This window comes from Coregonus clupeaformis, chromosome 18, assembly GCF_020615455.1.
Source record: "Coregonus clupeaformis isolate EN_2021a chromosome 18, ASM2061545v1, whole genome shotgun sequence".
Classification (NCBI taxonomy): domain Eukaryota; kingdom Metazoa; phylum Chordata; class Actinopteri; order Salmoniformes; family Salmonidae; genus Coregonus; species Coregonus clupeaformis.
Window position 1 is genome coordinate 9,781,930 of NC_059209.1, and position 14,294 is coordinate 9,796,223.

The window sequence follows — 14,294 nt, forward strand, 5'->3', positions numbered from 1 at the left end:
TGGAGTGGCGTAGCCAGTCTCCAGATCTCAACCCCATAGAAAATCTTTGGAGGGAGTTGAAAGTCCGTGTTGCCCAGCGACAGCCCCAAAACATCACTGCTCTAGAGGAGATCTGCATGGAGGAATGGGCCAAAATACCAGCAACAGTGTGTGAAAACCTTGTGAAGACTTACAGAAAACGTTTGACCTGTGTCATTGCCAACAAAGGGTATACAACAAAGTATTGAGAAACTTTTGTTATTGACCAAATACTTATTTTCCACCATAATTTGCAAATAAATTCATTAAAAATCCTACAATGTGATTTTCTGGGAAAAAAATCTAATTTTGTCTGTCATAGTTGACGTGTACCTATGATGAAAATTACAAGCCTCTCATCTTTTGAAGTGGGAGAACTTGCACAATTGGTGGCTGACTAAATACTTTTTTCCCCCACTGTATATCCTGTACCTAAAGTGTACGACAGAGCAGGCATATCCTGTTGGCTGTTGAGTGTATTGTAATTATGACACAGAGAAGGGAGGGATTATCTATTGCCTTGTACTTGCCCTGAAAAGGTACTTTAGTCCTCCTCTGCATCGCCCTTGACTGCTCATGAAAGCACAAACCTAGATCTTAGTATAAGCCTGAAGAATGTGAGGTACTACAGCAGTGGTTCCCAAGCTTTTTCGGTTACTGTACCACCAACTGAATTTCTCTCTGCCCGGAGTACCTCTGAAGTACCCCCTCATGTGCATTTTACCAGTAAGCCTATGGTCTCATGACTCTTCTCAAGTACCCCCTGTGGATAGGCCAAGTACCCCCAGGGGTCCTAGTAACCCTGGTTGGGAACCACTTCACTACAGGATGAGTACTTTCACTGCAAAAGCACGGGTGTTTACTGTTTATGCAGGCATGTGGATTGGAGTGGCCAGACAGGAAGGGGTCAGGCGCAATCCCTTGAGTGACAAGTTGCTGTCCTGTTGCACTGATCTGCAGCACAGTTAAGTTAGATGATTAGTCTGTTTAATTTAGGGCGGGGCTGTTATCCCCGTGTGAGAGTGTAATCCAGAGGAGGATGCGGTCATGGACTAAGCTATTTAGTCTGCAGCGCCAGTGAGGAGCTGCTAGCACCATTGCCAGCTCCCCTGCTGTCCTGTCCTCTAGTGTAACTGTAACCCTAGTGTAACCGTGCTCTACTGAAGTGTAGTGACAGCACCTACTAGGCTGCCCTGTCCAGTCCTGTCCTCTACTGTAACCCTACTGTAACTCTACTGTAGTGTAAACACCTACAAGGCTGCCCAGCTTGGAGGAGGACGAGTTGGTCCTCTGTTTCAGCAGCACGTTCCCCTCGGTGGTGCAATGGGGCTCTTTTAAGTTGAGGTGGAGCTCCCGCGGCCCCCCGGCACCCTCCGAGGAGGAACGTAGCCGGCGCTCCATGCGCATCACCTCGTGGTATGGGCTGGCACTGCTGCTGCACATGGACACTGTGGAGGGCAGAGCACAAGACACATTATAATATTTTTTACTGACGTGGAGACAGGGAGTGTGGCAAAAAAATATGGCAAACAGACAAGTAGGCAGACTGTCGAATGCGACACAAACAAACAAACACAGACTACATGTTTGGGAAAAACGTCAAAACAAGCAAACAAGCAAACAATCATTTGGCTATCGCAAGCCTGGGGGCTGGAAGCGATCCAGTGTTTTGCAACAACAGCTTCACTGATTTTATGGAGCCAAATGATTCTAGGTGACCTTTACACTAATGTAAAGGCATTATTCCAATATAGTGAGGGAATAAGGCTACTTTTACTCCTTGATTGAATTTGGGTTATAGATCTACATTATCACTGAGCACATTTTTTACGTGCAAGTATAACTACTTACGTGTTATCACCAATACAAAGTAGCCTAAGCAACAGACAGACAAGAAATAGGCTTACATCAAAAATGAACAATAAAAGTGGTGTTAATCATTATGGATAGCCTAACACTGCCCAAAACCAGTAGACTAACCAATGCAGTTCACAAACAGTTGTCTTAAGAAAACTATTCAGATATGATGATATTCTAAGCAGTGCCATACTGTTCAAGTTTGGCAGGTGAATGCTGGAGTCTAGTGGGCCGTTTCAGAAAAACATAGCCAAAGGGTAGCCATTCTTCCAGGAGGTGTTATCCAGGTGTGAGTACAGCCTACAATGTCTTAGGAAACTGCCGTCCATTGGTTAATAAATATACCTTTAAGAGGAAATAGTTCCCACTATACTGAGAACAGGCACGTGGGCCTAAAATAGTGCTGCTCAACCCCCTAATCAGTCATTTCGATCTGACTTTGGTACTTTCCGCATCATCCAACCAAAGAGTACATAAAGTATAGCCTTCATTGTATACCATACCTCTGCCTTCTAAATGTGAAAGCAGTGTAAAGTTCACCCACTTTGAACAGAAAATGTCAATTTGTAGGTGATCGAAAATACAAATTCAGTCTGAAACAGTGGTAGGCAATACTGTGTGCAAACACTTTGGCCAAAATATACTGAACAAAAATATAAATGCAACATGCAACAATTTTACTGAGTTACAGTTCATATAAGGAAATCAGTCAATTGAAATAAATTCATTAGGCCCTAATCTATGGATTTCACATGACTGGGCAGGGGCGCAGCCATGGGTGGGCCTCAGAGGGCATAGGCCCACCCACTTGGGAGCCAGGCCCACCCACTGGGGAGTCAGGCCCAGCCAATCAGAATGAGTTTTTCCCCCCACAAAAGGCTTTATTAAATCAGAAATATTCCTCAGTTTCATCAGCTGTCTAGGTGGCTGGTCTCAGACGATCCCGCAGGTAAAGAAGCCAGATGTTGAGGTCCTGGGTTACACGTGTTCTGCGGTTGTGAGGCCGGTTGGACGTACTGCCAAATTCTCTAAAACGACGTTGGAGGTGGCTTATGGTAGAACAATTTACATTAAATTCTCTGGCAACAGCTCTGGTGGACATTCCTGCAGTCAGCATGCAAACTGCATGCTCCCTCAAAACTTGAGACATATGTGGCATTGTGTGACAAAACTCCACATTTTAGAGTGGCCTTTTATTGTCCCCAGCACAAGGTGCACCTGTGTAATGATCATGCTGTTTAATCAGCTTCTTGATATGCCACACCTGTCAGGTGGATGGATTATCTTGGCAAATTAGAAATGCTCACTAAGAGGGATGTAAACAAATTTTTGCACAAAATGTGAGAGAAATTAGCTTTTTGTGCGTATGGAACATTTCTGGGATCTTTTATTTCAGCTCATGAAACATGGGACCAACACTTTATATGTTGCGTTTATATTTTTGTTCAGTACACTTGTCAGTGATTTACAATTAGCTTTTCACAAGAGCAATGCGCCTCCTCCGTATTATCAATGAGTCAATCACATAGAGGTAGATGTTATTAAATGAATTGTTCAGTTCTTACCTGTGTGGGGTTTCCTCAGGTGGCATGACCTGGGTTCATGTCTACCGCAGCATGCTCCCTTCCCTGGTTCCTGGATGAGCACTGTGTTCCTGGACCTCCTCTCAGACTTCTCTGGATTGGAATGGTAGCCTTTACTACACACTGGGCCTGCCTCGCTCTCACTAGTCTCTGTCTGCTCTGGTCTGACCTCCTCCACCATCACAACATCCTCCTTCTCCTCTTCCCCGTCTTCCTGTGATTGTTGTTGGTGTTCTGGTGGCATTGGTGGTGTTGCAGCTGTTGCTGGTTCTGTGACAGTGACTGCAGTCTCACACCCTGTGGTGTTGGCGGTTCTGGTGTCTGGCAGTAGGGGCTTGTCTGTGGCAGCTTGGGCAGGTGTGAAGAACACCTGGGAGGTAGAGACGACATGGCTAAAGTTGTCTGCCGGGGCGGCTGGGCTGGGGCTGGGGCTGGGGGCAGGCAGCACATCCACCTCGGACACAGAGTCCTCTGTGATTGGGACATTAAACTCGGAGGGGGTGATGGCCGTGGTGCAGTCCTCAGACAGAACGGGCGACTGCAGGGAGCTCTCCCCAAGCAGCTCGCCTGGCCACGAGCCCGGGGTACCCCCTGACGTCGGGGGCTCTACACTCACCTCTGGGGGCTTGCACTGCTCAGAGTTCTTGGAGAAGCGGTGGTGGGAAGAAAAGGACTTGGGCAACAGCTGTTTCTTCTGCCTGTACGAGCGCTTGCTGTCACCGCTGAAGTCATCCAGATACCCCGAGTCATCGCCCTCGTTGGTACCTGAGCTGATGCAGTTGATGAACACGTTCCTATTGGCCGTGGAGGCCACCTTCTCAAAGTCCTCAGTCTGCGAGCGGGTGATCTTTTTCTGACGGTGGCCCCCAAAGCCAAAGGAGTGGCGCGTCTTGGCCCGTGGAAGCACAGCGCCATCTTGGAAGCCCAGAGGAGGGTTGGTCTGGCTGCTGTTGGTGTCCTGGGCAGGGTCCAGCGGAGGAGTCTGGATGCGTGGCGGCTCGCTGTTCCTCTTGCTGCTGAAGCTGATGGAGGGTGTGCGGAACAGGCTGCGGCGCTTGCCCGTGCTGCTGTTGCTGGAGTTGGTGCTGGAGGGGGACGAGGTGTGAACGCCATTGCCCACGCCGGCCGAGGATGGGGAGGAGGGCAACGAGTCCTGCCTCTTACTCACGCTCCGCCTGAAGATGGGCAGCCTGGAGACGAGCGTGGAGCGGCGCGACCCTGATTCGCCCATCAAGGTTCAGCGGCAGTCACTCTGCAAAACAGACATGAACCAGCCAGAGAGAGAGAGACACACAGTAACTTCAGGTTGGATTAAAAAAGGTTCCATCAAGGGATGAAACCACACCCCCTCAACAAACACCACAACCATTGGTCTGAAGACGCACTGTCCATTTCCTTGTGTGCATTTACAAAAGTACCATTTGACAAACTACTGAATCTATTAGGCTACAAGCGTAATGTAATCTACAAAAAAATGTTCTGTGAATATAGTGTCCAATATTTATACTCTCTGTAAGATAGATAGACATGGTATTGTCTAGAGTGACAGAGAATAGAAGAAATAGGTCCTGTAGTCATTTGAATGCAACAAATCTAGCCTATATAGCAGCCTACAGTTTGTCCACAGTCACACATTTCAATTTAAAACCGAGGAAACATTTTCCTGTAAACCTATAATTTAGAGTAGGCTATAATTTCATTGGAATAAGCCATTAGACATGATGGATCACACAACATTAATCAATTACCCAATACATAAATAAATTACTAACTTTAATATAGCCTAATCTTGGCCTATTCAAATAGAATGTTTTGCATATCCTGGCTAGATTTTTTTCCCCCTCTAACGCGTCCCTGATTGCATGGACGGAGCAAAGTCCCACAGAGAAAAGCCTAAACCAGAGATAGGTCTATTTTCACTTGGAGTTGTAGATTCAATATGAATATGTCTAATAAGCCTGCCTATCTGAGCATCAATACAACAGTGGGTATCACCATCATCCTAGTCACTTTCATTACAAGTTAGGCTAAGTGTAACTACAAAGGTTGCTTACACAGTACAAAAGCTACAGAAGAGTCTTAGAACTAGGAAGCCATCGATATTATTAGCCTAACATTAGTGACATCTCAAATACCTTTTATTGTAATAAGCTATTTGGCAAACAATGTTAATAAATCACACAAGCAATTCATACTCTGTCATGCCCATACTTGACAGTGCTGGTGAATACCTACCTGTTTTGTTTTTTGTGTGTGTTTTTTTTTTTGACAGAGGTCTTTCTGAATCCAAAATGAAACCAACACAAACGTACCATAGGCTGCATCCCAAATGGCACCCTAATCCCTTTATAGTGCACTACTTTTACTGCTACTGTGTATCACGTGTCCTACTAGGCAGCTAACGTAATGTCTTGGCATGAAAAACATTTCCACATCTCACAATTCATGGGAGAACCTAGATGTGTAAAAGGATGGGTCACTCCATTTGATTTCAATCACTTTTTGACCGCACCTCTTTTGATTGAAACAAAAAAAATCCCCACCCTACCATGAGACATCCATGTCTTCATCACTAGAAAAGATAAACGGATGAGTTTGATATCATTTAAAAGCTTACAAACAGGGTTGTCAAACGATCTAATAATTTCTTCAATGGAAATGTCTATTCTATATTTCTATGATTTCAATAGGTTTCCTATGAAAGATTGACAGTATAATTTAAAACTGATATTCCCATTCACGTCAACATACTCTGATGTGTGGCCCTCCAACCATCTTTGTGCTACCATTAAAGTTAAAATGTCTATTTTATTCACATTTATCTGCCAAAACATGACACCCTGTATTCCAGAGCATGTTGTGTCTCAACCGATGGCGGGCACTACATAAACACCTCAAATGATGTAAAATAGGGACTAAACTACAACATATGCGATAATGGAGAAAAATCGGAGTTTACACGTTTTTTGATAATTGACGTGAAAGGTTAAACAAAATGACAATTTTTATTAAAAAACATTTCAAGAAATTATAAATTAGTTTGTCAACCCTGTTTGTAAGCTTTTAAATTATATCAAACTCAACCGTTTATCTTTTCCAGTGATCAAGACATGGATGTCTCATGGTATGGTGGAGTATGCAAAATGGGTCAACTTTGAGCACATCCATCTCCTAAGTTATTTATAATAATAATAATAATAATAATAATAATAATAATAATATGCCATTTAGCAGACGCTTTTATCCAAAGCGACTTACAGTAATGCGTGCATACATTTTGTTTGTGTATGGGTGGTCCCGGGGATCGAACCCACTACCTTGGCGTTACAAGCGCCGTGCTCTACCAGCTGAGCTACAGAGGACCACAGGTCCATTCAGGTCCAAAATGTTACTTTCTGACCACAACTATGAGCAAATAAGGATATCAAGTTTCGTTCAAATCAAAAGGGGTGCGGTCAACAACAAAAAATGAAATCAGAAAGGAAAAGGCGAAACGAGAGGATTGAATCGGCCACAAATCTGTCCGCTTGAGATAAGCCCTTTTTTGTACGGAGGTCAATGACACTGCGTTCACATAGGATTTAAGATATTTTGGCTTTAAAAAATAAATAATCCCCAATGTTTATTTGACCCGCTTACAAACAGGCCCATTGTTACCACATTATTGCCTGCATACACCTTTTATATCTCCCGTGCGCATGCCGGTGACAAGTGGTAGTAGTGGTGTGCAGATCTGGGTGGGCGTCTATTTTAATAAATCCATTGAGAATATACACCATCGAAAATAAATCAATTATTAATTAGTTTAGGCAGGTCCTAAGAAACATTAGACTAATAAAATGTATTTTCAAAAGAAAACAATAGCATATTTTGAGTTCAATTAGGCCTGTTACAGGTCTGTGCAGCCATGGCTGTGCCATCCAAATGAAATCAATAGTTCATTATTTTGTTCATTAAACAGACAAGACACACCTAACCGATCACAGTGAACACACATATTTTATAGTAAGAATATAATGGAATATAACAGAATAAAATACAAATAATATTTTTCCCACACAACTTGTCATGGGAATGTGTGGAACCACTATCATATAAAAAAAGTGATTTTTGCCCTCTCATTGGCTAGAATGGTCCCACCTGATCTCACCTCCCATCTTTGAGGACATGCATTTCCATTGTTAGAGCAGTTACTTTACTATTTTGTCTATATAATAGAAAATATTTGTTGAAATCAAATGGAACAACCCGGATGTGACTGTGATAGGAGTTTCCTGAATGACAACAACTTACATGTAACAATACAAACGCACTCAGATACTGTACTATAACTGCTATTGTCTTCATGGAATGCATGACCTATGCATCATCTCACTAGGCACATTAGCCATGATGACTCAAAATATGGCTTTTTACCTATTTGTATTCTTTATAATGATGCCTTTTTAAATAATTCAAAATGTGTAAAAAGCCTCATCTTTGGAGTCATAACATGGCTATAGGCACATCATCTCATTCTATACTTAAAAGACTACCTAGATCTAAAGTCGAATGCAATGCACTAGCTAGGTAATAATGTTATCAATCATGCCACAAAAACCCCTTCCAAAACGGCCATGGAGCAGTATGACTACTAGCCAAGCTAGTTAGCTAACTCACTGTTGAAAAACACTGACAGTTGTTGCACTGTTGCATCTGATGTAGCAAACTACAGCTGCTGTATACATTGCTATTAAAATGTTAATGTGGGTATCTTGATAAATCACTAGATGTAATCTGGAGTAACATCATGAGGTAGCTAGTAAATTGTCGCCTTGCTATGAATTTAGCCAGCTAGCTAACGTTAGCTACCGAGGTAAAAGTGTTTTATATTGGATATTCGGTGGATATTTGGTTCTCGCTCATCAATAGCTCTTAGACAAAGCGTGCCATGACTATGAAAATTATATATTCAGAATTGAGAGAGGATGGACAAAAATCCACTGCTTTTATTTTGGAAATCTCTTATTTTAAAATTTTCCAATCATCAATAGCTCTTACACAATGCATGCCATGACTATGAAAATGATATATTCTGAATTGGGAGAGGATGGCCAAAAATCCACTGTTTTTATTTTGCACATTTCTTATTTTTTAACTTTCAATCATCAACAGCTCTTACACAAATCGTGCCATTACTATGAAAATGATATCAAAAACAAAAAAACAAAGAAATGTAAATAAATAAAAAGTGACTGTTTGTCCATCCCCCTGTGATTTAGAATATATCATTTTCATAGTCATGGCACAATTTGTTTAAGAGCTATTGAAGATTGAAATCCCTCCCACCAAAAAAAAATTACATCTAAATTGACTCAGAATATACCATCTTCATAGTCATGGCATGCTTGGTTAAATAGCTATTGACCAGAGAAAACCGAATATCCAATATAAAACTAATTTTACCTTCCTACTTTAGCTAGCTTCTATCTCTGAATGCAGGATAGCAGCTCGAGCTGTCAAACGTCAACAATGTTGAAGCTGTAAGTGCCAATGTCCAACCATAATCTCAATGTTATTTATTGAACTGGCAAACCATGGTCCGGGCTAGTAATTCGGACCAAATACTGCCATAATACGAAAGCTACAGACGACTCAAATCTCGCCGTGTTTTTGGCTGACAAGAAAGGTGCATGTGTGAGCGAACCCCGGCGAAGAAGCCGCGGCTAGCTAGTCAAGACAGCAGAAATGTGTTACCTTCAGCTGAATTCCAATGTCCAGGCTGCTCCTTCCAATGACAGACGAAGTTCGTCTGAATATAATTTAACCTCTATTGATTTAATATTAAGTTAACCATGCTGTTCAGCCACATGAAAATCTTACAGATATAGCAAAACTATTAATAATCTATCGCACAAATGCACCTCAATGACGTATGATCCCTACCAGCAACACTACATTAGTACTTCCGGGTCACGGAATTTCGGATAACAAATAAATAAAAGTCCCCACGTAATAATAAGAAAAATGTCAAAACCTGTATTGATTCATTACATTTACATTTGAGTCATTTAGCAGAAAGATAGTCTAAACATGAACAATTATTCATATTTTATGACATTTGCATTAAATGGGGTTTTTAAAACATGTTCATGGTCAAATAAATGCCCCCAATGCAATACACTGTATAATAAAAGGGTCAATCAGCAGTTGCTGCAACCATTTTTGGACTTAAAAATGTATGCTATGTACCCATTGATTCTTGAAGAATATAACTTATTAATGCCTCATGAGCTTAGTTCAATGGTTGTACCCCATCAAAACCCAAAGTATAAGCTTGTTTTACTCCAAATGTTTATAAACAAAGTAAATGTAGCTTTACAACATGGTTAACACTATCATTTTTATATAATTGACAGTCAAGTCCTTGCATCCATAGCTGTGTCTATGAATTTGAGAGTGGTTAAATTTCTCCAGGCCCATCTCTCCGCTTTTTCCGTAAACAATGGTGGGGTGAGCTTTGTTATTGTTTCAACTACTGATTGCCACTTTAAATACATATTGGCTTATATAGAGAAAACTATTCTAGGTGCCGAAGTAAAAGTGGGGTTGGTGTTACTCACTAGGGTCTATAGAATCTATGTATGGTGTTATTTCATGGGGGACTGAGGTCTAAATATCCAGCAACACTTTCTACTCCACCCATTCCATTGGTCCCAGTGCAAGACCTCAGTCCCCCATGAAATAACATCCATATATAGATTCTACAGACCCTACGGAGTATTCCCAACACCACTTCTGCATCAGCACATAGAATCGTTTTTTCATTATAAGCCAATATGTAATGTATAGGCCTACACTACAGTGGATTGCATTGGGACCAATGGAATGTGTGGAGTAGAAAGTGCTGTTTGATATTTAGACCACAGTCCCCCAGGAAATAACACCATATATAGACTCTAGTGCTAGATCAGTAGGGTCTGTTAGAATATTATGTTCTTTACATTCCTTTACTTAAGCTCCAACCATTTCTCAATGTGCTCCACCTTAAATTATTTATCTTATATAAAGTAGTAATTATTTTTTGTTTTTTCACCAATGTAGTTATAATTTAACATAATTTTAACATTAGGCACAACGCAAAGCTGCAATATTACTGATTTCGTATCATACGTTGCGTGTTACGGCAGACTTTTATTTTGAAGGCAAAACCGGAAAACCGGAAGTTTTAATGTTGCTGCCGGGACGCTAATGCTGCTGTCCTAACGCTAATGGAATCTCTTTCCTTCTCCCTTCCGTATTACACAGCCCACGAGCGTGCGTGACGTTTCCCCTTTCTTCCCTGACGACTGAGCCGCATCCTCATGAAGCAGGTGATGCGCTGGACCAATTGCTGACCTGATGATGCTGGCAAGTAACAGTATGGCCACTAACAAAAATGTAACTGGTCAGAAATTCAGAATATCTTTGTCAAATTGAATTTGACCTTGTGAATTTATCAAAATGCAAGAATATAGTTACAACAGTTGAACAGTGAGTTACAGGCTATTTCTGAAACATTTATGAGAAAGAAGATTTTTGACATATTTATTCCACTATTTAATACCATCTGTTCTGTAGCCTACCATAATTGCAGGTGTGCCGCCATTCAATCAATCCTTTGCCCTGTCAGGAAACCAAACATAGGCTCTCATGAAAGAGCATCTTCATAGAATATGATTAGTCTACTGTGCATATTGTGTATAATTGCATAGGCTTTTTAGCTGTGTTGCATTTTTCCCCCTGCTGTATTACATTTTGTTTGCTACCATTACTATAATCTGTACTATTGATTGGATACATCTCACAATGGTCTTGGACACATCAGTGATGTAACCTGGGGTCATTGGGTGTTTCGGGTCTTTCAACATCAGGCCCCCTCACCAAGGCGACCTAGGGAGAATCTCAATTGGTTTTGCTCAACTCATATCGCCTCTATTCTGCTTTTGAAAAAGGTAAAATGTAATTGAGGAGCTGAGGCGAGGAAACTTGGAAACAAATGTGCTTGTATGAAATGAGACTCCTCCACTCCCGCGTCACCAGGTAAATGACGTTTACAGGGGTGGAATCCCAAAATAAATGTGCAAAGTGATAAAAACAAATTTAGCTAGTTGTGCAAGACATTTTATAGATAAAATAGTAAGTAGCTAAAACGATAAGTAATGTGTCGTTTTTAAATGTGTACATGCTTTTTTCCTTCGAGAAAACAACAGTTGACTCATAAGGGGTGTGGCGGATTTTAAAACACTTCCGTGCTAGACGTCATAAGGATACTCTTGATCATCAGGTAATAGAGGTGGTGAGCAGGCTCCTCTGTTCACCTATTAACGAATTGATACTCGCCCCGAGCACTCAACCACTTATCGTTTCCGGGTCATGGAGGAGAAGAGGACGGAGGAGTTGAGGAGAGGACTGACTTTTCCAATTGAGAATCTCCCCTTGCCTTACAGAGATGAAGGGTTGACGCCTTCTCAGTCCCTCTCCTCTGCTGCCGTCTGGGGAAATGGGTCCTCTGCTGCAGTCTTCTGGTACCAACTACTGTTTCCAACAACAACATTACTCAAAACATTGTTAGACATCTCAATTTGCACAAAATAGTTCATTTCAGCAGGGGTGTCAAACTCATTCCACAGAGGGTTGAGTGTCTGCAGGTTTTTAGTTTTTCCTTTCAATTACAGTTTTTCCCAATTATTTACACACGTTTGCTGAAACTACATCTCGGGTACTCAAAACAGTTAGCCAATTTCCCCAAACCCCAAAGACATCTTGCAAAATGAAACACAGCAATCAAAATCATGTACTCCCTGCGCAAAATGAAACTCAGCATACAAATGACACACACACAACTGAATCTAACTTAGTGACAACCGAGATCACACTAATGTGACATATTCAAAACACTACTATCAGAACCTATTTCAGTGTAAAGACTAAGATTGTTATACTTTATATTGTTTGTGTACTCAAACAAGAAAGGAACACAAATACAAGTTTTATATTTCAACATTACTCAATACATATCAAACAGCACACATACAGTAAAAATGCAGACAGTAAATATATTTTGCATATGCAAAGGAAGAAAAATAGGCCTAGTTGTACTACTGTACCGTATGTTAGATCAAATGTATAGATAAAGAAACTGTCAAAATACAGTCAAATCATAAGTCAAGAAACAAATACTCCATTGCAAAAACAGAAATCAGTCATATCTGTTGTTTTGGTCCGGCCACAGATTTTCATCAACATCACAGGCAATATTCTCCTTGGCCAGACAGCGGGGGAAATATATTCTGGCATGACACATTCACCCCTGACAGGACTCTGCTGGAATGTCACCACAGGCCTCCTCCATTGCCTGGAGAAGGGCATTACGTTCATAGGGTTTGCGATCATACACCTTCCACTGCCATGCTGAAAACAACTCCTCAATGGGGTTGAGAAATTGGGAATATGGTGGGAGATAGAGAATTGTTATGGACCTGAGCAGCCCGATGGAAAGTCACGTTGTCCCAAATTAGAACATCCATTTGCTGCTCAGGGTCACCTGGCCCTCTCTGCTCTGGCTGAAAAAGATTGTCATGTAAGGTGTTCAGGAAATGAAGGACATGGGCAGTGTTGTATGGTCCAAGGGTGGCATGGCTGTGGAAGACCCCATTGTGGCTCATAGATGCGCGTATGGCGACATTTCCCCAGCGCTGGCCAGGTACCTCAATGATGGCGGGTTGACCAATGATGTTCCTTCCTCTCCTCCTCATCTTTGCTAAATTGAATCCAGCCTCATCTACTGTATGTATAGGAGTTCCTGGGGGATGGAACTTGCATCCAACTCCATGATTCTCTGAAATGACAGTAAATACTTTAATTGCAGTATAGTAAAGTTCGCTGGCAATATCAATGAGTCTCAAATGTTTCAAGAGTGTAATACTAGTAAATTACCTAGTTGCACATATTCGTACAGTTTATCCTTCACTCTTTGGGAATTCCTTGCAAATGGGACTCTACATTTGCTTCATCCAGAGATGGCGTTTCTTAAGGATGCGGGCTATGGTTGATAAGCTCACTCTGATGTTATGGCAGGGTTTTCAATGATCTGTTGTTGGATTTCTCAGAGTCTTATGGCATTATTTTCAACTACCATTGGCACAATGGCAGCCTCCTGTTCGTCTGTAAATAGATGTGTTCTACCACCACATGGTGGTCGTCTTTCAGTGCTACAAAAACAAAATAGCATACAGTATACAAGATAAACATGTTACAAAGTAGTATAGCTCCCAATTTCATTCATACAGTAATACATGAAACATTTACTTTGTTTCCCCTTACAGTATGTATTGGAATCTACAGTCTTTATTTACTGTGTTTTATGTTGTACTACTGTCAAGTAGTATAAGTAGTAGATAGGTCCAATGTCTGCAGTACATACCTATTCTCATTTTGGAATGTCCGGATGATGGATGCTACGGTGAAGCGGCTCAGATTGGGCTGCACTCTCTGCCCAGCTTCTATCACAGTCAAACCATGGTTGACCACATGGTCCACCACAGTCACGCCAATTTCATCAGAGATTACTCTCCTTGTTCTAGGTCTTCCTCCATCTCCACTTCCACCTCCACCTCTGTCTGCTAAGTTTTCTTCCATTGTCCTCCAAACACAGGAGTACTCACCTGTAGCCTTTTTATCCATACCAAAAGTCTGATTGCAAAGTGAACATTTACGCAATTAGTGTTTGCAAATGAGAAGAGTGAAAGTGATCAATTGGTAATTGAGCTTAGCTTGTTGAACAGTGTTGCTTTTCATTTGCACACAATATATTTT

General features: G+C 41.5%; 1 protein-coding gene across 5 annotated transcripts in view; it reads right to left on the reverse strand.

Annotated features, from left to right (window-relative positions):
- The window catches only part of LOC121587504 (serine-rich coiled-coil domain-containing protein 1), a 97,473-nt gene extending 88,106 nt beyond the window's left edge, over positions 1-9,367 (reverse strand). For all 5 annotated transcript variants that reach the window (XM_041904496.2, XM_041904497.2, XM_041904498.2 and 2 more), the window contains exons 1-3: positions 9,195-9,367; positions 3,441-4,710; positions 1,273-1,466 (exon numbers count right to left, since the gene is read on the reverse strand). In XM_041904496.2, coding sequence (XP_041760430.1) covers positions 1,273-1,466; positions 3,441-4,689 — 1,443 coding nt within the window. In that variant the 5' untranslated portion in view covers positions 4,690-4,710; positions 9,195-9,367. The remainder of the gene's footprint in view (positions 1-1,272; positions 1,467-3,440; positions 4,711-9,194) is intronic.
- Between the last annotated feature and the right edge of the window lie 4,927 nt (positions 9,368-14,294).